This window comes from Nothoprocta perdicaria, unplaced genomic scaffold (assembly GCF_003342845.1).
Source record: "Nothoprocta perdicaria isolate Ctin4 unplaced genomic scaffold, notPer1 scaffold_275, whole genome shotgun sequence".
NCBI classification, from domain to species: domain Eukaryota; kingdom Metazoa; phylum Chordata; class Aves; order Tinamiformes; family Tinamidae; genus Nothoprocta; species Nothoprocta perdicaria.
In genome coordinates this window covers 253,502-279,571 of record NW_020455505.1, presented here as the reverse complement: position 1 = coordinate 279,571, position 26,070 = coordinate 253,502, and the positions used below count along the sequence as shown (strand labels likewise).

General features: G+C 41.1%; 2 protein-coding genes across 2 annotated transcripts in view; one reads left to right on the top strand and one right to left on the bottom strand.

The window, feature by feature from the left end:
- The window catches only part of LAYN (layilin), a 17,730-nt gene extending 7,934 nt beyond the window's left edge, over window positions 1-9,796 (bottom strand). Inside the window, exons 1-2 of the mRNA XM_026041027.1 lie at window positions 9,589-9,796; window positions 5,564-5,623 (exon numbers count right to left, since the gene is read on the bottom strand). Coding sequence (XP_025896812.1) covers window positions 5,564-5,623; window positions 9,589-9,796 — 268 coding nt within the window. The remainder of the gene's footprint in view (window positions 1-5,563; window positions 5,624-9,588) is intronic.
- Window positions 9,797-17,902: 8,106 nt separating this feature from the next.
- BTG4 (BTG anti-proliferation factor 4) lies at window positions 17,903-20,235 on the top strand. The gene is made up of 5 exons (XM_026041016.1): window positions 17,903-18,031; window positions 18,383-18,579; window positions 19,188-19,325; window positions 19,502-19,697; window positions 19,845-20,235. Exons 2-5 carry the CDS (start codon window positions 18,407-18,409, stop codon window positions 20,034-20,036), a joined length of 699 nt encoding a protein of 232 aa, XP_025896801.1. The 5' UTR covers window positions 17,903-18,031; window positions 18,383-18,406; the 3' UTR covers window positions 20,037-20,235.
- Window positions 20,236-26,070: the final 5,835 nt, after the last annotated feature.

The following is a 26,070-nucleotide window of genomic DNA, read 5'->3' as shown; positions in this document are numbered from 1 at the left end:
CGGCGCCCGGGGCGGGACGGGGCGGCGCCGGGACGGGCGGCCGCCGCATGCGGGGCGTGTTCGGAGCGAGGGAGGGAGGGAGGCAGGAGCCTCCCCTGCGCGCACCTGGAGCGGCTCCGGCCGCGCAGCAAAGCCGGGGCAAGTCCGCAGCCGCCAGAAGGGCGAGAACCCAGCCAAAAGCAGGGCTCCGAAATGGAGCACCGCAGCTCACCAGAAGCCAGGCGGCACCGAGGCAGCTGCCCCTAAGGCTGCAGCTTTGCCCACATCTGCATCACAGCTGCCTGGGAAATGGGCACAGCAACAGCATCCTGCTGCTGCGTTTTCTAATTCCCTGGTGATTAGGGTCAGGCATTTGCTGACATGCACACATGGCAGCTTGACTGGCACAAGTGGTTTTTTTAAAAAAAATTCAGGGTCTTCCACCTTACCAGAAGGAAGGTTAGTACTCTGGCAACATAGGCTTTTACATCTAACTTCTTTTGAAAGACTAGATCTGAAATCCTTTGAAAATCCGCCACAACACCTGAGTGGAATATGCCCATTGAAAGTGACATGCAATTAGCTACTTACCAACTATTCATGAGTATGATTTGGCATAAAAATAAGGAAGAACTGAGCATCTGAGCTGTCAGTAGTTCGCACTGGAACCCTTAAATCTTCAACAGGCAAGGCTTCATTGCCTCTATTACAGTACATCTGTCATTGGAAGAACCCTTGTCACAAAAGACATCCTATTTTAGGAGATTTCTCTTTTGCAAAGTAAAATAATTGCCTTTCCTAGAAAGTAAAGAAGCAAATCATCCTTACAGCCGTGCATGTTTTGTAACGCAGATTAAAACCCACCACTGCCAATGGTTTTAGCAGCCTAACATGCCATGCATGCTACACCTCTCAGAAGGCATTTCTGTAATGCCTTAACATATCTCCATGGAACAAAGTACTAGCAATATTTACCACTTAGTAACAAGCATTAGAAGACACAAGCCTTCAGGAGAGATTTATGGTTTCTGTAAGAGCCATAGGCCCTTTACCATCTTGTGGCTTTCCATTAGGCAGCAGCTTGGGGAAGGACTCAAGATTGGCAAGCAGCTACTGGCATCCTCCAGACACTGCTACAGTACCAAGGCAAAGGGAAACCACCAGTGCAATTAAAAAACACCCGACTGTTTACAAGATCCATGTTTCCACACTAGGGCATAGCACTTTAGTGAGTAAAGACATTTGTTGCCTCAAAGTCTTTGAATTAAACATTTATTGTTTTAAACTTAGCAAAACAAAATTCTACAGGCTGAAAAAATGCTCCAAATCTATCCACAGCCTTTGTCACACTAGGAACAACTAGAAATGCTATCAAAATCAGAACATAGGTGTCTTCAAGTCTAGAACAGCCTGGTCCTGGGAGCTGGATGTTATTTCTTGAACAAAGCAGCACTATTCCCTATCAGACAACTTAGCTGATCTATTCGAGGGCTTTGACTGCTTCTTGATCTGCAAGGTCACAGTCAGACACCTTCCCCCTGCTGGAAAAAACAGAACCAGATCAGAAACACTAACTTAGCAGGGCAGTAACTGCAGCTTATGAAACACAACCACCAGTCAAAGCATTGTACTACAATTACGTTGCTTCAGAATGGAGAGAGCGGTACACTCCACACTCAGTTATACATGACTGCATCAATATAACAGGACAATATGCTAACTTACAGTACAGTGTTCTTCACAGGTCATAAACTGCTGGCTAAAATGTGCATTTCAGCTCTCTCAATGCCATCAAGTGTCACTTGCAGCACCCAGCGCCACCAGTTCTGCCCCTGCTTGCCTTCTGTGGTACCTGGAAGGGTCCTGCAGGACATCCCTTCATACCTGCGCCTCCCTACAGCCACCCTCCTCAGAAGACATTATACCTGGAGCCTCGGCATTTGTTCCAGATGCTTCTGTCCGCCCTTCTAGCCAGCTTTGAAGGTAGCTATGGTCCTGCTTGGAATTAATTCCATCTAAAGCCCAGTACTTTCTTGAAGCATTTGCTTTCAAAATGAATTGTGTGTCATTTCTCAACTTTCATATCCATATGTTAACTTGGAAGGAAGATGGAAGCTATAGATTCATTGCTTAGTGTTTGAGGCGTGGACGTTCAGCGACAGTCTTGCCTAAACTGGTGCCAGTGTGAGGAAAAAAACGGCCTCACTTAAGTTACTTAAATGTCATTTATTAAAGAGAAGAAACTGCTGAATCAAAGGCTGTGAGCTACCCTGTCAGCATTTTCAAGCAAGAGATAGCATTTTTTTCTGCCTCCCTCCTCAAATTAACAAAAAGATCATACTGAGTGTAGTTCTTCAGTGCTTACATTGCAGCTTAATTCTTTTGGCCCATGGGGCAATGCATTTTTAACACAATGCCTGTAGTTCCCACTTGACTGGTAATTAACCTTGGCAAAAGAAAATAAGGTTTTTGGATAGGCACAGCACTGCTGATTTAATTAAGAAATGAATTCTGTTTTATAGCACAGACTAGAAGGCACATGTGAAAAGAATCAACTAGCAAGTATGTTTAAGTATTAGTCCTGTTTATCTTGGAGTAATCAGTTTTAGGAGGCCAGGTAAATCTATTGCTTCAAGAGAATCCCTTTCACGACAACAGATTAGGAGCACACACAACACTCCCCGCAGCTACAACATGCTGCTTGAGTTTAAAGCAGTTCTCTAATCCTCCTCAATCCCAGAGTCTGGAAATAATAGAGAATGACCTTAAACTTGAGTTTCTGCTTACATAGCCCCTATCAGACAGTTGCTGGGATCCTGTTTACTTTAGTAAATACGTACTGACAATGGGAAAGAACAGTATTTACATCATTACAGGAGGTCAGAGCCGAGACCCAGAAAGGAAACTGTCTGACCTAACAGAACCAGATTGTCAGCAACCTCAGGCCTAAAGTTGGTTGCAAATTAAAGAGTCCTTCACCGCCTGGTTTAGCGACTCCTACATCTAAATCACTGGCCTAAACCGCATGAAAATCTATTTCAGGTCATTTGTTCCCACACAGTTCTAAGATCTTTACATATCTTTAGAGGGTCGCCTTTCCAGATTCTCAATACACCATGCAAGGATACTGTAATGCATCCAGACAAATATTTTCAAAATCAAGCTGTCACTCTGGGTTAATAATTAGACTCCTGTGCTGTGTGCCCTTAAAGGTTATGCAGATCTGCACGTTTGCAAGACTGATTTTGAGTTCCAAATAGAGTTTCAAGAGTTTGTGAACAAGTCACACACAACGTATTATATCATGAAGTTATGTCTTATTATGGCCATCTACCTCTGGATCTATACAAGGGTCAGACACCAAGGAACTAAGATGTACAAAATCACAACAAAAAGAACATCCATATCACATGATACTAAAGATTTTGATCTCTTTCCTTACTTTATGATAAGGATATGCTTTGCAAAGGAAGAGCATCAGTTATTTCCTAATCCTCTGAAAAAGCACGTAAACCCTCGGCCAGTTGTGATCTTCTTCCGGACTTCCTGCTTTTGAACCAAAATACAAACCTAAAATCTTTATAGATTATTTTTAATAACTGTAGTTTCATTGCTTTTCTCACCTCCCTACTTAGACATAATCAAAACACCAAGAAGTCAGTGATTTACATTTGTGCTTATGACATGTTCATGCCTGTTGTGCATTTAAAACCAAGTACAGAACAGCAGTATCAGGCAGACTAGCCTTTCAGTCTCCAGTGCTTATCATAACAAATAATACAGAATAAAACTGCATGCTTATTTTTAATTATTCTTATTGTTTGGAAAAAACAACATCCTTGTATCCCTCCTCCCTGCTGCAAACCAGGCCTGGCTACTTACGCGGAGTAAAATCCTTATTTTAAGTACTTTAATCACCTTAATTGATCTGTTTTGATCCTTGGTTTATATGGACAAGAAATCAATTCTTTCTAAAAAGAGAAAAGATTGATTAGTTACCTCTAATTCATTCTAAACTTAGACTGCCTATCCTGGAAAATAGTTTTATAGAAATGCTGAGAAAAGGCTACATTAGCATTAGAAAATCATTCAGAGCTTTTGTTTTTTTTTTCCTTCTCCACCTCAAGCTACTCATGCTAGAAGGATACTCAAGTATTTCACAGTATAAAACCCATTTAAGGTATCGCATCAGAAGTGCAGAAATTCTCTTGTTACACACCTAGTTTTAAAACATTCCATTTGGATAAAGCACATGTGTTTGGTTCAGCATTTTCATGAACTCTAAGAAAGTACTTAATATGAAGCCATTAAAAATCTGAAGTGAGGAAAGAAAGATGAGTTGATGTCTGAAATGAGCATGTCATTCCTGAAAGCATGCTTTGAAATTCTGCTTTCTAAGTCTCTTGTCAGATCACTACATTCATCAGCTTAAAAACTTCTGTTCTGCTCTCCTCTACTGAGGGTAATTAAATTATATTATCAGGATCTGTAACTCTTCAGATGAAGTATTTATCCTTATATGGGTTACAAACATCCATCTCTGCTTTGTATCTTGCAAATTACAACTGAAGGAAAGGACTACCTTAATATAATAAGGATCTTATTGTAGAATTTTCTCTTCTTAATAAGCTTCCAGTCAGACCAAGCAAAAAATATTATAAACTAGTAAATCTAGTGTTCATTGCTGATAATAAAAATCCTAAACGGATTTCTTCCTTTTATTGTCCAGATTTGGTTTATGAAAGCTTTTTACAGAGCAGTGCAAGCCAAACCTGCTGCAAGTTTTATCGCTCTATTACAACCCCAAAAGTTTTAGTACTTCAGTGGAAGGGAAAAAAAGCTCTTTGAGACAACAACAGGAAAAAACAGCTAGAGTTATGGTTGATAGGTTATGAAGATGATTTCAGCATATTAGATTTTAAAAAGGCTGTTTTCATTTGACTTCATTCTAGTTCAGTGAATTACATAACTGACGTCCTTCTGCTATACATCTCTAAGTCCCTGCTGAAGACCCTTTCCTCATCACTACTCTGACAGTGTTGGCCACTGCTTCTGCAGTATTTCTCTTCCCAATCCAAATGTCTTCCAGCTTTAAACATTCAGCACTTTTCCATACATGCCCTGCTTCCCACCTGCCTCTACCACTGAGGTGGGCTGCAGTTCCTATGGGCTCCTCCCACACAAGACCACATGGGAGCTGCCCCAACTACCCAGTTCCAGTACTTGGAAAAAGTAAAGTCGCTGCCTTGTAGCTAAGTTACATGTAGACAAAGGGAAACTGTGCTTCAAGGAGCACCTGGTTATGCCTGGCTTCTGTGCCTTCTGCTTCAGTCAGGCCTGATACCTTCAGAGGCGCAGGACCGAGAGAACTCCCTGCTTGGTGGATCTGCTCAACACAGCCAACCTCTCCCCATGCTTACTAGAGTTCAAACTGACTTTCTGCTATTGTAAAACTTTGTCAGCTATGGCACACTTTGTCATACCCCAAAAGCTTTTATATTCTGGACTACCATACTTGCAATGTTGTCTGTGGTGTATAGTCGCACATGCCTGCAGAAGGAAGCTGAAAATAAGTCAGACTTACTGCAATCCTTTCTTCTCTCTGCTTCCTCAGTAAAGCTAGTATTTCTTCTCTTTTCTTGGCCTAAGATAGAAAATAAGCACAATAAATCCAGGAAAAATATATACAATTATACATTTGATATACATATAAATGCAAGCATATTTTTCATAAACATATACATCTCTGTACACACAGATAAGCAAACAGTTCTTTGTTAATCTAGAGATTCACAAAATAAGGCAATTCAGGATTCTCATATACACAATGACTCACTACAAAACACTGTTCATCAGAGAGGTGCACCCAGCCAAAAACTCTTCTTCAGAATGCCTCTCCGGAATAAACTAGTCTTTACTACAATGAAAAAGAATGCTTTTTAAACCATAAATGAAAGAAAGAGTACAGCCCTGCCGTACCTTGGGAGACAGTAAAGAGAGGTAGCAACCATTTTCAACAAAAAGCTAAAGAAAGTTGTTGCGAGGAGGCAAATAGAAATGCAACCTGGGAAGGGAATCCTTAAGTATGGATCAGCCCTAATGAGGATAACCTGGGTGGGATACAACCCAGGGCAAGGCAGACAGGTCCATTGCAAAGAGACCGCCCCTGGGTGGGGCTGTGGGAGGAGACCCCAGGTGAGGCTCTTCAGGACCATTAGGGACCGTGAGGGGCCTCATGGCCCTAGTAAACAGAACGATGACAAAAAGCTGGTAGAGCACAATTTTAGAATGGAGAAACTGAAAATAACCAAGAAATACCAATATTCAAGGAGAAAGTAGAGTGAAAAAAGTACCTAGCGATACAAAGACCTTATTCACACAAGCTAAGCATTCCAGTTCTTGCTGTATTTAGCTCATTACTCTGATTTGCGGTGTTTCTGTTCCTGTAGTTTCTTTGATAATCATGAAATACCCTGTAAAGCATGTGGGAATAAATGGGTTTCAGAATAGTCTAGTAAAACGAATGTTTCAAAGGATAGCAGCTCTTTTCCAATGTGCTGCCCTCCTATTTTGTATGAAATTAGCCACCTAAATAAAACAAGTATTTATAATAAATAAATGCACTGCCAAATGATGATATGACAATGTTAAGGTAACTAAGCTTCCTTTCTGAAAAATCCTGACACTGTACCGCTGTGTAGACAAAATTCACTGCCTAGATGTGCACATAAGAATACAGATTCCGAGTTTTGATATCCTAGTAAGTAAGAGCAGGATGTCAGGTTTGCAGTCTGTGTTTGAGCAGAAAATGACACCTGCGACTGATAGCAATGTGAACATTATTCTTAGTGCATTCAGTGCATTAGTTATCATTTTCCTAGACTTACTCGAGGCTTATAGCATGTCCTGTAGTTTAGAATAAAGTAATTTATTCATTGAAATTAATCAGCCAACTTGATGGCTGCCAGATGCCCAAAGCTGCAAAACCTTAGCATCACCATTGTTACTGAATTTTAAAAAGATGAACTGAAGAAGTAGGGAATCATTGCTAACTCCAGCCAATACGTAGAAAGAAGGCTAATTGATGCTAATGGCTGAGATGCATTACAGGGTTATTAATTGGAAAAAGAGGATTGCTGACTTGCAGTAAAGATTTGCAGACCTCAGCGCCTTTCCACATCTTTTGCAGATTGCCTGGCCTGCTTCCCAAATATAGAGTAGAGGCTTTTCATTAAAAACACAGAACGTTTTAGTAAAACTGGTAAAATATACTATAATTACAGAGTTAGGCTGGCAGTCCTTTTACAATGTTTGACTTCAGTTGTCTTAGATTTCCATTACTAGTGTGAATTGCATTCCTCATATACATATGGAATAGTATTTACAGGTCGTATGAATGGTGACTTTGGGAAGGGTTGATATCTTCAGCGTATATCAATGTCTCGAAAGCAAGCACAACTGTTGTTGGCCAAACATTTTTTTTTTTCCTTGGCAAAGCATCAGGAGAAACCCCAAAGTCTATCCACTTCGTTCAACCCCACTGCTATGGAGGGGATGGACCTCAAAGATGCAAACACTAGGTTGCTTATTTTGCTTCTTTTTATGGGCAATAAAATGCTTGTCTCATTGCATAAATATGAATCATGCAGTCTTCAGTAAATAGGGAGCGTACCTTATGAGCAAAAATATTATGTAGATAAATACTGATTTTCAAAATTTTTGTTTGCAAATAAAATTTGGCTTTGAGTATATATACCTCATTGCAAGCTGAATTAAACCGATCCTTCACCAATTACCAGTTCTACAAATATGGTTAAATAAACTCCTGATTTTGCAGTGCCAGGGCAGACTGATGTAAGTAAAACTACACTGAAGTCAGAAAGGCTCTTTGCAAACCAGCAAGATTCTACATCACAATTACACCTTCTTTGGTAAAGGTAGTGTTTTCAACTGAATTTTCATGATGTTTGCTGAAGCCTGCAGTTTGTTCTGGAGCTGAGTAGGATGTGAAGTGGCTTAGTCAAGCAGTTCTGCAATTATATCGGTCTAAAAACATCACCTAACCTATGCCTGAGTGACAGGCTATGGCAGAAGCATTCCTATGGAAGTTTGTTTAATAACTACCCACTACCAGGTTTCCCGTATCTCGCCCTCAATCAGCTCTTGGCACTTGCTGCTGCTGGGCAGAGGCTAATGGAGAGATCTATTAATAACTGAGAAAGACAACTAAGAAATAAACCAACTCTTTGAGCTGTACTGCAATTGATCTATGGCAGTGCTTTGTATGTGAAAGTGGCACCGTTTTCAAAAAACAACAACAGCAGCCAAAAAGCCCTCTCTTTCTAGGTACTAAACTGGGATAGACATTATGAGCACACCGTGAACAAATTAACTGTAGAGAGGGAAAAATGACATGTGGATCCCCCCAGAGCCTGAGTAGAAACTCAGCAAAATGCAGAAATGACCCTGAAAACTTGTTATTCACACTACAGAGTTACAACTTTGCAATTCAGCTCTTAACAGTTGATTCTATCATTAATGAAAAACAGTTATCTGGAAAATAAATTTAAAAACTGGCTCCCAGATGATCAAAACAACATGCATAGGAAGGCTTCTTCTTTTACAAATTCCAGAGTCTGTATTCCTGATTACTGGAAAAAAAACCAAACACCTCTTTAGTCTTTGGGGATTTCCATCCTGCATAAAAGTGAGAGTCTAGTATGTCTGAAGACATACGAGGGGATACTGATGCCATTTATTCAGCGGACAGCAGATTGAATCAAACAGCTCTTTGACAGGCGTTTCTTGCTATACTCCAGTCAGTGGTTCTTACCTGCTGAAGATACTTTTCTTTTTCTTCAATTTTCTGCATGTTGTGAGCTTCCAAGATTCTCTCTTTCTCACTGTTTTTCTCATTTTCTAAATACAATGAATGAGAAGCAATTGACCAAGGCCTTGTGCCACAACCATGCTTCCCAGAGGGCAAAATGCCTAGTGCACGTTGGGGCTGCTCGGAGAGCTTCAGACCCCTCGTCCGGACCTCCAAGGCAGCCCAAGCATCTGCCCTGTGCAGAGTTTGGGGCTGCCCCGACACCCAGAGCTTTTGGCATCACTCGTTATTTGCTCCCCGGAATAAATCCCTCCGAGAAAACTAGGCAGCTGGCGAAGGCTTAGCAAACTGGGGCAGGCAGTCCTTGATACTTAACTGCTGACAAGCAGCGGGCCCTGCACAGCAGTACTCCTTCCTGAAAGAAAAATCACGTGAGGAAAAAAACAGTAGTATTAGAATAGAGAGCATGGATTAATTGCTGTAGCCTTGCTAGCAAACACGGCCCCGGGGCTGAATTACCGAGAAAGCCCGTGAAAAGCACCGCGTTAGGGTGCCAGCCCTGGGGTAGCTCTTTGCGGGGCTGGGGAGGGTGCAGGGCCCCAGGAAAGCGGAGGGGCCCTGAGGAAAGTGCATGCGCGTGAGTGGGGAGCTGGAGCGAGCACCGGGCCCCGGGGCAGGCGGGCGTCCTCGCGGGAGCTGGGGGGCCTCAGGGAAGATGCGGGGCCGCCAGGTGGTAGAGGGAAGGTGTGGGCCCGGGCCGGGGGGCAGGGTCCCCTCACGGTGCAGGGCCGCAGGCGCCAGGCAGGACTCGATGTGCGGCGGGAGGGCGGCCGAGCTCCAGAAGGAGCGAGCGGCCGCCACGTTGCTGGCGCTTGAGCCCGTGAAGACCAGGCCAGTGGCGGGCAGCGGGGCTGAGCGGTGGCCACGCTCTGTCCCCAGCGTGCCCCTGGCTCTCCCTCGACCAGGCTGCAGCCCCGGGTCCCCCATCCCTGGCTTGGCGGGAGGGCGGCAGCGCCCGGTGCACCTTCCGGTCACCGTCACCTGACGCGGCAGGTGCCCGCATCCGCGCTGCGTTTCTTTTTTCCTCTCCTGGCGCTTGCATTATGGACCGGAGACCTATGTAAACCTTGCTGCCCTGGGCTCTCGGTACTTTGCAGTCATCCGCTTCCTCTCTGCTCTTGAAACGTGCTCTCGGAAGCGCCCGGCCAAGGAGCCTCAGTGCCCGCTGCTGAGTGCCGTTTGCAGGCGTAAAGTCAAGTCACGCCTTCCTGCTGCATCTCTGGGCTGGGAGGAACGCTCGCTCTGACGCCAGCAGAGCGGCACGAAAGGAAGGGCAGCGCTATGTAATGCCGCCCTTAACAAAAGACCAAAGGCCGTCGGTGTCCATGTCCACATCCGTGTCCGTGCTGCTTCCCAGGGAGCGTCAGGCTCCAACCAGGAGCTGGTGGCAGGGTGAGTCATTGGTGACCGACCTTGCCAAAAGCTCAGCCAGGGTGGGCAAGCCAGGCAGTAAATGCAGCAGGTCACTTCTGTGGAACCCTCTTTTTAGCCTGTGTTTGTGTGGTGTCTAGCAAAGAGGCTCTAAGATCTCAAGCTGGTCAGAACAAAAGACAACATTCATTTCCACAAAAGAATCATAAGCTTGCATTTTATTTATTAGGAGGAAATAGGACTAAAAGTGTCATTACACAAATGTAAGGTTGAGGAAAACAGCCAGAGTTGGACCTAGTGTCTGCAAATGAGAGAGAGAGAAAAAAAAATAGCCTTTCAGTTTGCTCTCGTGTTCTTTTTTGTACACCAAACAGTTCTGAGTGAAGTCGTGTATCATCACACACGTACCTGTAGTTAAAAAGCAGTATGGTTGGACAGCTATACTGGTGTCTCGTACATGTGTGACTGGCAAACCAGTTTGTCTCACTTACTTTGTGTTACAGCCCCGCTTGTGAGTTGCATACCAACGCAAAGACGTTAGTCTCCGTGCCTTCCTGTGCATGTGGTTTCCATTGAGATATCTTCCAAGCCTTTTTACCTGGCTGTGTGGTTAGTGATTGTTACCTTTGGCAATCAGCTAACTACACTGCCTAGTAACTAGGCTGATGTAATGTAAGGGACAGTTGCCTTTCAACATCTACTTTTATGAAGACTGGTATTCTGGTTTTGATTTTAAATAAACTCCTATAGAAGGTTCTAATACTACCAAGGATCAATTTTCCCAGGCCTTAAAATTCATTTAAAAAGATACAGTCAAATAGGCATTATTAATAATTTTACATTAGGCATGAGGATGGTATTAGGCATTTTCTGTCCTGAGGTTGTAGCAGGGAATTCTGTGCCTTGTTTTGATGGCAGTGAAGTTAGTGATTGCGAAGCAGTGGATACAATCAGCTAACTACACTGCCTACAAACCAAGCACTCCTTCTGTAATGGGGTCATGGCATTCAAACCTGGAAACAAAGAAAGCACTTCCAGTAATGTGTATTAACTCATTCTATCGCATCAGCTGCTCTTATAAAAGGAAACAGTTCTCAGTAATGAAAAACATTGGTCAGGTCACCCTTGCTGTCCCTTCATGTCTTTATTTCACAAAGTAATTGTTTTTAACAAATCGAAGTGTGGTAGGTGCAGTACGAAGATGATTTCAGAAGTGAGTGCGAGGTAAGACAGTGAACACAGGTAGGGCCAGTAGGCAGCTGTCAGGCTGCTCAAACCTTTTGCACTAATCTGTGGTAGCCGTAACATTGAGCACATCTGTTCTGCAGAACAAAACTCTATATGTGTCTGCAATTAATTATGTGATACAAATATTTTTATAAGTTAACCAGGTTATTCTTAATAGAGCTTATAAGGAAAGCTTATGAGGTTATTCTTACTGAGCTTATAAGGAAAATTTGTCCTATCAATTAAAAATAAAAGCTTGCTCTCATGAAAAATTACTTATAAAAATGCATAAAAAGGAATTCAGGACTTACCCTTTAGCAACTTACCTTGTAATAATCCTGATGATAAAGATGGAATTTATATGGAGTAAGGACTGAATGAAGCTTAAAATGGAGAAGCTGAAATGGAAAGGGGAAATTGGCCAGCTTCTTAACTCTTCATTTCGTCCCGTTTCTCATGACTAGCACAGCTACGTGTCCATTGGTACCCAGCGATCTTTTAAGGGACAAAGGTGCCCCTGGGAGCGTTTCCTGCGGCGGCACATGGGTGCCCCGTCTCCACCCTTAGGGTGCCTGGGCTGGAGTGTCCCGTCTGGGCTGTGGGGCAGCCCCATGCCTGCAACCTTTGTGTACGCTCCGTTGTCATGGTCGCTCAGGTGCAGCTTCTGCAAGGAGGATGGGCCCTTGCTTTAGAATGCAGGGATGCTTTGTCATGAAAGGTTTCTGTGGGCAAAGCCAGGCGTTTGCCTTTCTCCTGTGAGCCAAGAGCTGCAGGTTGTGTCACAGCTGTTGAGGGTGACCTGGGCTATCCTGTTGCATGTGGTGGTCCAGGCACATCCCCCTACACTGACAGCTGGAGCCTGGTTTTGGCCGTCTAGGGAGCCTCGGAACCGTAGTCAGATGTGCAAAAAGATAGCCAAACAGAATGAACAAATAGCCGTTTGTTCAGCCAGTTCCTGGCCTGTTCAGCTTCCTGCAGTCCTCTCTCTCTCTCTTGCATTTCCAGCCTTGTTTCTGTACTTGATCTTTGCTCTTTTCCTCCGCGCCACCAGCCCAACATGTCCCAACCCTGCTACTATTTGGGTAGAGGACAGGTAGATGAGATGATGCGTCGCTGCAGTGCAGTTTGCCCCCACTTTCGCTGTCCTATCCTCCATGCTGGCTGCATGGGCGGCCAAGGCAGAGCAGGAGAAAGGGTGTTCCACTAGCAGAAACAATTTTCAGTTAGCTCTAAGAGTGTATAAAGTAAGCTCAATTACTTAACCCATGTTATTCCGTTTTATAGCATGCTAGACCATCACCAGTCTATTTCAGTTTATTTTATTCCTTTAGTCAACAAAGATTGGTCATCATAAGTAAAATTCTAGTAACATGCTGTGCTCAAACAATTAAGATCCGCTGCAAGGCAATGTAAGTTTTTCACAATCCGTATTTTGTAATGGGAATTCCATTAATAACAATAGAAGGTGCTAAACATTACTATATAACTGCATGGACTTATCTCAGAAAGAGAGAAAAATGACAGAAAGGAGAATGACAACTCACTGACTGAGGTAAAGCAGATGCTGAAGTGAAATGCTGCAGATCTGGGAGATGACAAATTGAGGTAGCTATGGAGTTGTGAGACAGAAATGTTTAATAGTGGTGCACAGTTGCAGTGACGCTTATCTCATCTGTTGGCACAGTATGACCCAATCGTGTCACACCATCACACTTCTCCTGCTGGCACAATGTTCTTTCAGACCTGGACCCAAAGGCCCTTTATAGGAATGAGGGTTTTCCTGTGGAAAGTCATCCCCCGCTACTAATCAGTGTCGTTAGCATGGCCATGTTGTTGTGTGTGCAATGCATAATAAAATAACAGTACTCACAGTAAGATGTCTATGTAGAAAAATTGCAGGTAACCATGTTGAGCTATTTACAGAATATCCATTGAGTTACTAAGTAATTAGGTAAAAATGAAAGTCTTAAATAAATGATTCACATTTTAAGTAAATATTCTTAAACTTGCCATTTAGGCCCAGAAAGAGTCACTCTCATAATCTAAAAGGGAAAAATTTCTGTGAACAATCAACATACTAGAATTTAGTTTTCCTGTATCGAACTAGCTCACGCTTACTGATTTTCTGTCAAGAGTTAGGGCTTACGTATCTTACCTAGACAAGGTGTCTGTCATTCATCAGCCTCCAAAGCTGAATGGCTCGTAGAATGGAGATTGCTAACAGTAATCTGGACCTTGCTTTGTTGGTTGCACGTGCTCAATTGCTAAAAATAAAAAAAAAAAAAAAAAAAGAGAAAGAAAAGAAAAAAAGAAAAAAAAGAAAAAAGGAAACTGCAAGAGTGACCCTTGCTAGCAATCTGTTTAGGCAGACAGTGTTTGCTCTTGGTTTGGCCTGCAGTTACTAGAGAAACTGTGCCTGACTCTTTTCCCTTTGTAGTTCATGCCTAGGCTTGCCTGGTGATCCCGGAGACCCATAATTTAATCTAACTAAGAATGCTTGTGCTGAGTTAGGGGCCTGATCTGAATCCCACTGAAGTCTTTGGACAGATTTCTGTTGAGTTCAGTGAGCTCTGAATCTGGCTACTTACGGCCAGGCACTAGAATGAAGCAAACTGGCTTCTCTCTTTTTATTTTTATTTTTTTGTTCTAAGAATGATTAAAAACCAACAGCACCATTTAGCAGAAGATACAAAAGTCTGCTCACTTATCTCATGTTAGTTATTAATCCTGCTTTTCTTCTTTGCAAATGCTGCTGGGATGCTAACAATTTCTGCTGGGATGTGCTTGGGAATGAGCTGGAGCATAATTCATGGACTGTTGCTTGGGGGATCTCACATTGGGATGGACAGTCCAGATTTTGTGTTTGAAGCTCTGTTTCTCAGCTTGTTACTGTCCAAACAGAGTAAATAAAACTATGTTTCCTGTAAGCCAGTGAAAAGTGAGAGCATTGTGAAGGATCTGAGTTCAAGCCTAAGAAAAAGAGATGGGTTTTCTTGTCATTAAAGTGGGAAGCCAGACAGTGGCAATAATCTCTGTTTTTTTGGCTTCTTTTAAGCAGTGTCATTATCAAAAACATTTACGCACTCTTGTTTGATATTGAAAATACTAAATTAAAAGCTCTCAGCACTGTACTTCTTTATCAGTGACAGCCTTAAAAATGAGAGCCGTCTGGATGAATTGCCAAGAATTTTGCATGACTGATTTCACTGCTCCCTCTGGTTTCTCAGGTGAAAAGCTTTGTTTACTACCGCTTTACAGCTTGTGTGTTAACTATGGGAACAAGTAGCTGAACAAAAGGAGGTGTAGGGATTCAGACTTCTCTCTGATTGCCCTTTGTGGAATCCACGCACCTCACACTTTTGTCCCGGAATTTCGAAACTTCCAGGACCTGCCCGGACACGTTTAAGACAGTTCAGACGTCCCATCAGCTGATGTGCTCTAGCAACCCTAAACCAGTCCAGCATTCATTGAGGAAAAGCGACTGAGAAAAAGTGGCTGAATAATTCCTGAGCCCTAATTGCACTGGGGTCAGAGCCCCCATGGAAACTACGCTCGAATTACCAACGCCAGTGGCAGGGGAAGGGGGCCGTGTGATGCTGTTCTGCAGTAGGAGTGTTATTTTAGCCCTGATAAAAAGAAAACAAGGTTTATAGGCAGAAGTCAGATCTTTTATTAAATTGTAATATTAGATCATGATATTGCTGGAAAATTACATGAAGGCAGAAGAAACGAGACTAAACAGCAACTTCCTGTGCTTTGGCAAGAAACAACATCATCCCTAGAGGATTCATAGTTTCTATGCCTCTGATTACTCATGAACCCTGAGTGACTAAACCATTAAGGAAGAGAACTTCAAAACCCATAATTATGTGCATGAGCTGTCATTTTTCGGATGTGAATGTTGCATTTGTTTAATATTTTCCCGGACACTTCTTTGTCAGCGTAGTTGAAAGCCCAGGTCTGTGGTACTTCCTCCCAACTGCGTCTTTCCTGCTAGAATTTGCTAGAAGTAAAGACACTAGAAAAAACTTCACTGCAATCACTTCACACTCTGCATGTGCCTTAGTTTTTCTCTCTGCAAAGCCTTGGAATATGTCTCTATAATTCTGGTAAAAAAACTCTCAGGCACTTAAGATACGTCATGAAGCGAGCGATATCTCCTTGGGACCTAGCAAGTGGGGGCTTTACGTGTGGCTAGATGAGAATGCTGAAATACTCTTCGAGACTATTTCAGATATCTCTGCAGAGCAGAGTTCTGTGTAAATAGTGCAGGACTAGAATATCGCTGCTGTTGTGTGCAGTGCTGTCCAGAAAGTTGACAATCCACTAAGTGAGAAGACTATCATAGTGTCAGTCAAGGAGAAGACTGTGAACACTTGCTCTCAGGAGGACTGCAGCTAACTAATTCCTCTTATTAACTTATTTCATTGTCAAAATGAAGCTCCATAAAGCGCCATATTGGCCGCGTGTTATACAGCTCAGCTACAATCTTTACCAAAATCTGTGAGATAAAAAGATGCAGTATCTTGGGAACACTTTTTGTGCTTTTGACATGTCACCATGCAACAGAAACTTAAAAACAAAGCCAGATTGAGGTGGCTGTGAATTGGGTTTTCAGGGTTTACAAGGAAATCCATTCAGGCCAGAAAAAAAAAAAAAAAAAAAAAAAAAAAAAAAAAAAAAAAAAAAAAAAAAAAAAAAAAAAAAAAAAAGACCCTTCAATTGCCTGATATTTTTAAAGCAATTTTAAATCTCTCAAATGCAGTTCAGGCCTCAGGCATGAAAATCCATTTTGCCCATTCATGAATTCTCATCTATTGCTCAGAGCTAATTTTGGTGTGTGGGATGCAAAGGGTCAGGGGAAAGTAAGATTCCTCACAGACTCCATAGAAAGAGAAGACAAACTCTTAAAAAAACTTGTATAGACTTTCTTCATGGTAATGTGTAGCAGTGATTTCCTGTTGTCGGACACCATTTTCCAGAAAACCCAGAGCAGACTATCATCACCGTCTTTTGCTTTATGCAGAAGGGAAAGAATGACTCGTGGCATGTGTATTTGTCATCACATGCTAGCAAGTGCAGTGCAGAGTACATGGCAGTGACAGTGTTGTGCTTGACACACTGGCCTGGATATTAGAGTTCGACCTCTGGTGCTACTGAACACTTTCTGAAGAGTCATAATGTATCTCAGACTTGTGTTCTCTGGTTTTGGAATGGAGATTGAAAAGTACTGGTTAAAGGAAGTATGTAGATACATGAGGAAAAGAAAAGAGAAAAATACCTTTTAAAATTTATTACCTCATTTCTATTATACTTCATTTTGCTTATTGACTGTATTTCATATCCATCACTCTTCTCAGTGGTGGCCAATGATAGGACAAGGGGCAACGGCTACACGTTGAAATCCAGGCAGTTCAATTTCCACGTGAGGAAGAACTTCTTTCCTTTCAGGGTGACAGAGCCCTGGAACAGGCTGCCCTGGCAGGTTGTGGGCTCTCCTTTTCTGGAGATCTGCAGACCTGTCTGAATGTGATCGGGTGCCCTGGGCTCTAGGTGTTCCTGGTGGAGCAGGGGGTTGGACTAGCTGGGTTCCTTCCAACCTTAACCATTCTGTGATTTTTTGATTTTATCACAATCTAATCCGATACTGAAGGTAAGCACTTGAATTGATTAGTTACAATATCCACAATAAAATCAAGAATCAGTTTAAAAACTCAGCTCTTTTCACCTTAATTTGTTCTCTTGTCTTGACAGTTCCTGCTTTTTGGCATGGGAGGCACAAATTCCTGAGACAGCAAAGGGAAGAAAAAACAGAATGCATCAGCTTTTCTCTGGTTGTGCTCTGAGTAATTACTGCCTGAAGTTTTAAACACTGTAGTGCTCATATTTGAGAAAGTGCCTTCCTGTCAATCCTTTAAGAGTCATTCGCGCTCTTCACGGAATGCCTCAAGCATAGCATAAGGCTTTACAAATCATGGGAACATTTATGTAGAAACCTAGTAAAATTTATGTCATGACAAGAGTCATATAACAAATTTCAAGATAAAGAATAGCAAATGTGAGGGCTTCATACAAGCCTGTGTTGTTTGCTAGGAGCTGTCAGGTATAACTTTGGTAATTAATAAATCTGGAACTATTTTTCTCATAATGAAAATTTCAGTAAAAATAAAATAGCATTTATGATATAGACCAATGGACACAAGAGAACACAATGCAGAATTGATTTCCTTAAAAAGAGGGGGCTGATATTAGGATAAAAACAAGTAGACTGGAAATAGCTTTGAAATCAGCATGTCAGGCAACTTAATGCAGTGCACCTGAATATCGTTGCTTTCCCAAGGGCCACCTGATTTCCAGTTCTATATAAACCCCAGGTAAGTTAGCCTGAAAATGGATTTAAAGATTTTTTTCTTGGGTTTTTTTTTTTCTTGTTTTTGTTTTGCTTTTAGTTTTTAGGTGGGTTCTTCTGGGGTTTTTTTTTGGATACTAAACCTGTTTCTTTAGAATCCTGTGTAAGATTTGTGACTTTGATCAGACCGAAGATATCAGTTGTGGTGTGAAAAGGTAATGTTCATGTTATATTTTAAAAGGATTATCTATAGGGACTGCTGATTTGGGGTTCTAATATATAAATGACAAGTAGTACTCTGTAAATGTTCCTATATTAGGTACTGTAATAACTGTGCCTTCCAGTAATGCATTAAATTGAGTTCATTATTAGAACCTGTTTGGCAATATGTTATCTTCCTAGATCTCTGCAGAATATCTAGCTTTTATCTGGCATAGTTTATGCTGAAGGTTCTGCAACACTTATTTTTGAATAGGCTCACTACCTTATTTGAATAAGATTAGCACCTTAATGTTATCAAATGTCTCTAAACTAGTGTCTTATTTCTACTGATAACTATTCAACAGCTAAAGCACCTTCTGTACTTTAAAATGAAAGATGAAATTGCTGCCACAGTCTTCTTCATCACAAGGCTAATAAAAAGGCAAGACAAGCTGAGTAAACGAAAAATGGAGAAATTTGCAACTAAACTGACAACAATACTGTTTGAAAAGTACAAGGATCATTGGTATCTGGACAATCCATCCAGAGGACAAGCTTTCAGGTAAGAAAAGCGCTGGTAGAAGGGTGTGGAAGGACTACAACACTTTTTTGAAAAATATCAAGCTGTAGTGAACATCTTCTCCATATCTGGAGACCTTACAGTGGAAACGAGCAGCAAGTAAATGTAAAATGTAGTGAGGCAAAACCTTTAGAGAGCTACTGACCCCCTTCCTCAGCTTGAGGGGGAAGAAATTCTATTGACAGATAAAGATGCACTTATGTTGAAAAGGGTTTTAGTGAAGTGCTTTCACATGTGCCTGGATGCAGCTAGGAAACTGAGGGTGGGAAGCAATGTGTGTAACACTGAGTAGCTGTCTGACTACTTGAATGTAGGAACTGAGTGGTCTGAACTGAACCCAGAATATATCTTATCTGCCTCTGGCTGTCTAATAACGATCTCTGAAGTGAGCTGCTGCATTGTAGAATCTTTTTCTGGATTTATAAAGCATCTCCTTTTAGGCTGACAGCTGGTTAAGGCTGTGTGCCATTGAATCAATAGGGTAGCAGAGAAAATCATTACTGAATTTAAATATATTTATGTATGGGCTGTACTTGTGTAGTTGTGGTTTAATCTTGCTTTACATCCTGCACTTATACTCCTACCCCAAGGTGTATAAGGATAAACAAACACCAAAGGAGAGATCCACTGCTGGAGCAAGCTTGTGTGGAGAGTAATGTGGACTTCAATCATCTTGGTTTGCCAAAAGAGATGACGCTATGGGTTGATCCATTTGAAGTATGCTGCAGGTGAGCTGTGAAGCTCTAATTAAAGATACCACCTGTGTCAAGTGCTCTAGTACAAGGTTGATCCTTTAAGCTTATTACTAGAGACTTAATGTCTGGGCGTATATTTCATTATTGGTGCCTGTAGTAGCAGAAGTGCCTGCTTCCAGCACAGAGCTGCATTATACAAATACTTTCAGATATGGAGAGAAGAACCGGCCTTTCACGATTGCTCATTTCCAAGGAGAAGAGAACCGAGAGCTTCCACAGCAGATCAGCTATGCTGTTGATAGAGCAGCATTGGACTATCATTCTGGTACCTCTTCAGATGAGGAGAGCTTCAACAAGGAGCCAAAAACGATCCCTACTGTCAGCAATCCTAACAGTGTCTATCAGGTAAGCATGTGATAATGCTCTCTCTAAGATCTAGAGCCCTTGCTACAGCCTCATTCACAGAGGCAGGCCATAGGCTAAACTGGCCGGACCAGTCTCCCCTTCTACCTCAAAAAGAGCTATAACGATCTCTCATTTCTTGCTGTATAGTTCAATGACTTCTGCAAACCACCTATACAGACCTGGTCTCAGTATCTTCATAGGAAGGCATATATGACTGATGGACCTCCTCAGACAGGCTCATATTATGCCCAGCACAGGGGTTACAGAGTCTACAGGCCAACAGCTGCTTTCACAGGACCGCGTATTGATAGATACCATTGGATCAATACCAAGCGGTAGAACTGTGGGTGTGCCTGTTTCAGGCAGTTGAAACACTTAAGTGTGGCACAGAATGAAGGCTGACACTGAAGTTGTGTAAATGATGTAAAAAGCACTGATGCGGTCGTGTGTGTTTGAAACTATACGGTTTTATTATGTAACCATTTTAATGTTTTATTAGTATTTAAAATTGAAAATTCATGTGTAAGACTCTATTTGTAAGTTAAAAAGGAAATGCAGATATCAATAAATCTACTCGTGTTTTTTAAGAGCTGTCTGATCTGCTATCAGTGTCCTGAAGGGAGTTTAACAAAGCCGTGTTTGGTGATGGCCCAAGTCAAGGAAGAATCAACATTCTTGACTGTTTGAGTCTTTCTTCTGGCAAAGGTAGTTAAGGCAGGCTTAGTAAGTTGTGTGCTGTGTGTGTATGTATGTGAACTCTTCACATAAGAAGTGGAATCCCTTCTGTATTCACTGGAGGGGACTTAAGTATGTGCCAGACATGCTTTTAGCTCCAGCTGGGCTTTTACCTCTTCATGTTCTTTTGACAGCTAAGTTGGACCTTCTTACGGACAGAAGAGGCACGAGGTGGTATGCCTTTCTACATCTTGATGTAGTGAAGTAGGTTAAGGTGTTAGATATCTACATGGCTTTCACTGCAAATTTAACAAGCCTTTAATATGAAGGGGGAAACAAAGCTGTATAAACTCCACCAAAACCAAGATTCATTTCAGCATAAAGCTGGAATATAAAGGCCAGAGAGCCACACGGAAACTGCACCACTCCATCTTCCTCTGAATAAGGTTAAAACGTTTTGCTTTGCACTGTCTCTTCTTCCAATGCATTTATTTGTTTTACCAAATGGTCTTTCTCCAAGGCATTGCTTTCAAGGTGGTCAAAGGACAAGTTTTCATTGCCTATGCTGTTTAAAATCTGTTCATTCTGGACAATATTCACCAGCTTTTCAGTTAATACATTCACTTAGTCTTCCAGTTCTGAAGGGGAGAAGCAAGTGCTGCTTTCTTCCAAGCTGAAGAAATGAAAATTGATGCTGTAAATGAGACATAATAAATGCCACTGCTGAAGTGATACTCTTAGCTTGATAAGAAGGAAAAGATAGAAATGTGATTCTGTCGTTGCTGAAATTACATTCTCAATAGCTATAGTTTAATGATAGCTTATAGAGAAGTAATTAATCTGGTGACATACTTTGGCCACAGATTACCTGTGACTACATCTTGTATTAAAGAGGGTAGGATTGGCTTTAGTTAAAGAGGGGTCATGATTTACTGATTTACTTTGTCTATCACTTTGTGCTTCTCTTTCCCTTCCATTTACCACCCTGTTCCCAATGTAAACAGTTCAGTTGCTTGTTTGGAACAGCACAATGTAAATACCTTCTATCAGATTATTCTCACCATGTTCTCTGTTCAAAGCTGTTGGTGTCATAGCTGTTCATGGCATAAAGGAAAGGCTCTTTTCTCTTCACAGATAACCTGTCACTTAGTGGCTTCTCAAGTTTCTTAGGGAACATAGATTTCCTGCTCTCCTTTACATGCTGTGAAAAAGCACAAAAGTGGAGTAAGGCAGGTTACTGTTAAAAATCCTTCATAGAATCTTTAAGCTTTATGGTATGGTCTTCTATGCAATTTGTAAGAAGTTCAAATCCTTTGATAGGAGAGTTTAGAAAATGACAGCTTGTGAAACTGTTCAGTTTTAACATATTAGAGGTATCTTAAAATTTAGGAGTTGTCATCATATAGGGCATGCTTCCTGATACCATTTAAACCTATTATTTAGGGAAAGGGCAAGTGTGTGTGTGTTTTTTCTGGGGGGTGGCGGGCAGGGAATAAAGGCATTTACAGGCAGCTTGAAATTGACACTTTTCAACTAAGGTAGAAAGCTCCCTTCTTATTTTCCTACCCGATTAGGAGTCATGAATCCTCTTACCTTTTCAAAGGTTCCCATCTCTTGAAGGCTTTTCACTTTGATCTCAAAAAGTTGAGATATGAGACTTACTTCCCCTTCAGAGAAGGGTTCTTCCTTCAGCATCATCTCACTTATTCTGGAGAATTTATTGCCCTGAAGCACTGCTGATATCTGGAGTCTGAGGGAGAACATTTCACTGAAACAAGCCTTTAGTGCCTAGAAACAGAAATTGTTTTAAAAATCCAAAAACAGTCACACAGGATTTGATGATAGGTAACCCCTTGAATGTATCTACTAAGTGATAGTGGGGGAAAAACAGGACAACACAAGGCTATCAAGCCAGTTTTCTACTTCTGAAAGCCTGTTTATCTCAAAAGATAGGCTTATTGGTCTCATGGGGACTTTATATAAATAGCAAGTATTCTGTGAAATGGGGTTAATATGGTGGTGTTCATGGCCGTGATTATGGAGAGATGATCATGAGAACATTGTACCAGACAGGAGGAGAATCTCATTATGGATATCTGTGCTGTGTAGCCTTTCAAGCAATGCTGGGAGTCCTTCTCAATCACGATGAGAGTCACTATTCATAAAGAATAGCTCTCAACAGGGGGTTAAAATCAGTGCGTGCCCTGGCAATATCTCTAGGAAAAACTAGCTGACAACTAACATTCCTAGCAGTGCAAAGATAGTTTATATAAAAGACTCAAATTAGAGGTGTTATGAGAAGCTGCTATTTCTTCTTCTATGTCTCCTATAATTCTCTTGAGTCAGGACTCTGATTATGAAAGCATTCTGTTTGATTCTGCCATGTGGTGCCCAGTTGGAGGATATAGTTCTGGATCTATCTCTCCTTTTCTGTCAGTGGAACACACAGTTATTTGTCAGTTAGTATAGTATACAAGAGGTTAGTGCATGATATGTTGGGATCCTCTGTAGCATCTGGAGCTAACTGATATTCTCTGATTGCCTGAATATGAATCTTTCTGTGAATAGCTACTGTGTAAGTATGACTACAGTTATGGTACTAGCTGACTGTCTTACTACACCTCTCCTCTTACTTCCTATTATTAGGTGTACAAGAAGAACCTGCTCTTTATTTTTTTTCTCCAAACACTTCTATAATGCAATGTCACTTGGAATACAGTGATGTACCTGATAAAAAACCTTCAGAAAGACTGGGTTGGAGTCCTCATTGAAGTCAGCAGCAATGATATGGGCGAAACAGTGCACCAGGAGCAAAAGGAAGCTTCCTCCAGAGTCCAGGCAATCTCTTAGAACAAAGAGTTTTTTCTTGGAATTCTGAGGGGGAGAAGGAAGGGGTGGGAAAAAAAAAAAAAAAACCCCCACAGATCTGAGGAAAGGACTGTGGTATTCTCAGTTGTCGTGACTCTTACAATGATCAATTTGAATTTGTGAGAAAGTTAGATCTAGGTTAGAGACTATGGGGGAATATCCACAGAGCAAGCAATCCAACATTATTATTGTTTTTCACAGTGGTTATTTATTACTCACTAAAGAGATATGCTTAAATTTTACTACCTCGGAGAAATCTAAAGCATTTTTGTATTCCACGTTTCTAGATAATTCCATCTCTGTATTATGAATCTGTTACAGATTTTTTTTATCAGTATCCCACAATGGTAAAATTAGATTCTGTAACTTTCATTGATTAAGTGAAATGTTGATATATTGCTATATGACTGGTATAAAGGCAACTTGCAGAAAATTTGGTAGGAATAGGAGCGGTGGAACTTGGGCAGGAGAGATGAGGGCATGAGAATTAATGGAGTTTTTGTGCTATGGGGATGATCCCCATGTTAAACATAGTTAAGATCCTGACTTTGAATCTATAAAAATGTTCAGGCGTAGCTGGAAGACGGCATTTGCAGTGGTTCCTCTATTGATATCTCTCCTAGAAATTGTATCTCTATCAAGCATACTATGACTTAAAAAAAAAAAAAAAAAAAAATTACTTCCTAGTTCCAGAACTAAATGAATATGAAAAGGCTGAGTAAGCTGACTTGATATGAAGTTGACAAACCTGATAAAAGAAGGAGTTTCTGAAAGCATTGCCTGTGGTATTACTGAGAGGAATGCTGGAGGCAACACACAGGTTAATTTCTGGAGCCTACAGAGGAGAGAAAAATGGATTGTATGAAAACATGAATGCACTTGAGATCTGCAAACTAAGAGGAATTAATGGAGTATAAATTTATTTAAATGTCAGCTTTGATTTGCAGTGAATGCATAGAGCCAAAAACTAACACAAGAAAAGGAAGACTGTTTAAAAAAAAATTCTAGCATATCATATCACTTCATCTTGCCAATTTTTTAATCAAATAAATGGAAGTGTACTCTAGCCCTGCTGCTCTGTCTGTTAGTCCTCCTTATTTTTATTATTATTTCATATAGTTATGAAAAGTCCTAGAGAGTTTACCTAGATTAGCACTATAATGTACTCTAAACTGTTAAAGCACAAGGGGATCCAGATTTTAAAAGAAGTATTTCTTCTTGTACTAATTGTGTAGGAATAAATTGATGTACTGAAAACATATACAAAGGTACTATACAAAGATAACTGCAAGTTAGAGAATAAGTACTTGTTATTTTCTAGACTGATCAGCCTATGCTTGATCTTGCCTTAAAAGTGATAGATTCATCATATACTGTACGCTGAATTTTGACATCTACTTTTTTTGGAAGCACTTATCACTAAAAATTAGTATCTTAGCTTACATCCATGTGAAGTTTGAGGAATTGTAGGATGGAGAGGCCATATTGATATATGACAAACTCCCTTGCAGAAAGGGCTGGAGGCTGGACTACTGCTATTTCTCTGTCACAAGGCATCAAGGAATCCAGTATGTCCTGAAAAGAGCTTGTGGAACTTTTTGCTTCTGAAGAGAGAGAGAGAGAGAGAGAGAGAGAGAGAGAGAGAGAGAAGAAATAAGGGATTTCATTACTTTCTGATTTTTATTTTCTTTTTGCTTAAGGGGAACACAGCAATACAGATGCACAGTGGCCTAGACTTCTCAATGTAGAACAATTAAAAGGAATTATTTATTATAAAAAGAGGTCATAGCAATGTATTCTCAATTCTTTCATGAGTCAACCTCAAGCTTTAGTCCTCAGCCTTAGACAACTACCAGCCCTCTACTCTTCCTAGTGAAATCTTAAATAATTAAGGCCTTGAAATGTGAGGTTGCTTGTGGGTTATGCTCCATCATAGGGAAGCCAGGGTGTGATTGTTTAGACTTTCTTCTAAAAAGGGGTAGAGTAATTATCCGTACAGGAGAATAAGACATCTATTATTGCAATAAACACTGTTTATGGCTACCTCAATGCTGAAACAAAGCTTTGCATTACATTGGAGCTTAAACAGAAAAGAGATTAGATATGCCATTGGGAATATGGCTTTCCACTAGTTCAGCTCCTGATGCAGGAGTTCAGAGCTCATCACTATCCTTTTCCAAAGACCAAGAACTGGGGAAGTTTTTATATGCTTAGTTTTATCACCAGCTACATACCCACAATACTACTTTCTGATATTACCATCTCTTGCCATCTTTTCTGAGCAAATACAAATTTTGTACCCTGGGGGGAAAAAAAAAGGAATTATGTAACACTCAGTTATTTCTCTTTCCTGTAGTTCTTGCTTAGACTGCTTCCAGAAAGCTCCTGGCAATGGCCTTTTCTTTCTTAACAGTATGTTTGTTTCTGTTGCTTTCTTAATGGTAAAAAGAAATCAATTCCCTGCCTTTAAGTAGTGGCACTCTATCCAGGTATAAAATTCCCTATTTCATCAGAATTACTGGGAAAAATAGTTACCTACAAATGCAACTTACAGCTGTATTTCAGTGCTCCAACCACAACATGTGGCTTGCAATAAGAGCTCTATTCCTGCTATACAGCAGACATAGGCAAATTACTTATTCAGTGATCATGGGACTTTGTAATAGGTTGACATACCACCATAAAACAGCTGAGAGGAAAAAAAAACCACCTTCTAGGAGATCAGCTGAGGCAGATCAATTACTCAGGCAGTAGCTAACAAATTGATTTAAGATGTTTACCATACAGAGGAGGAGGAGGAGTGAAGTGTGGATTCAGAAGAACAATTCTG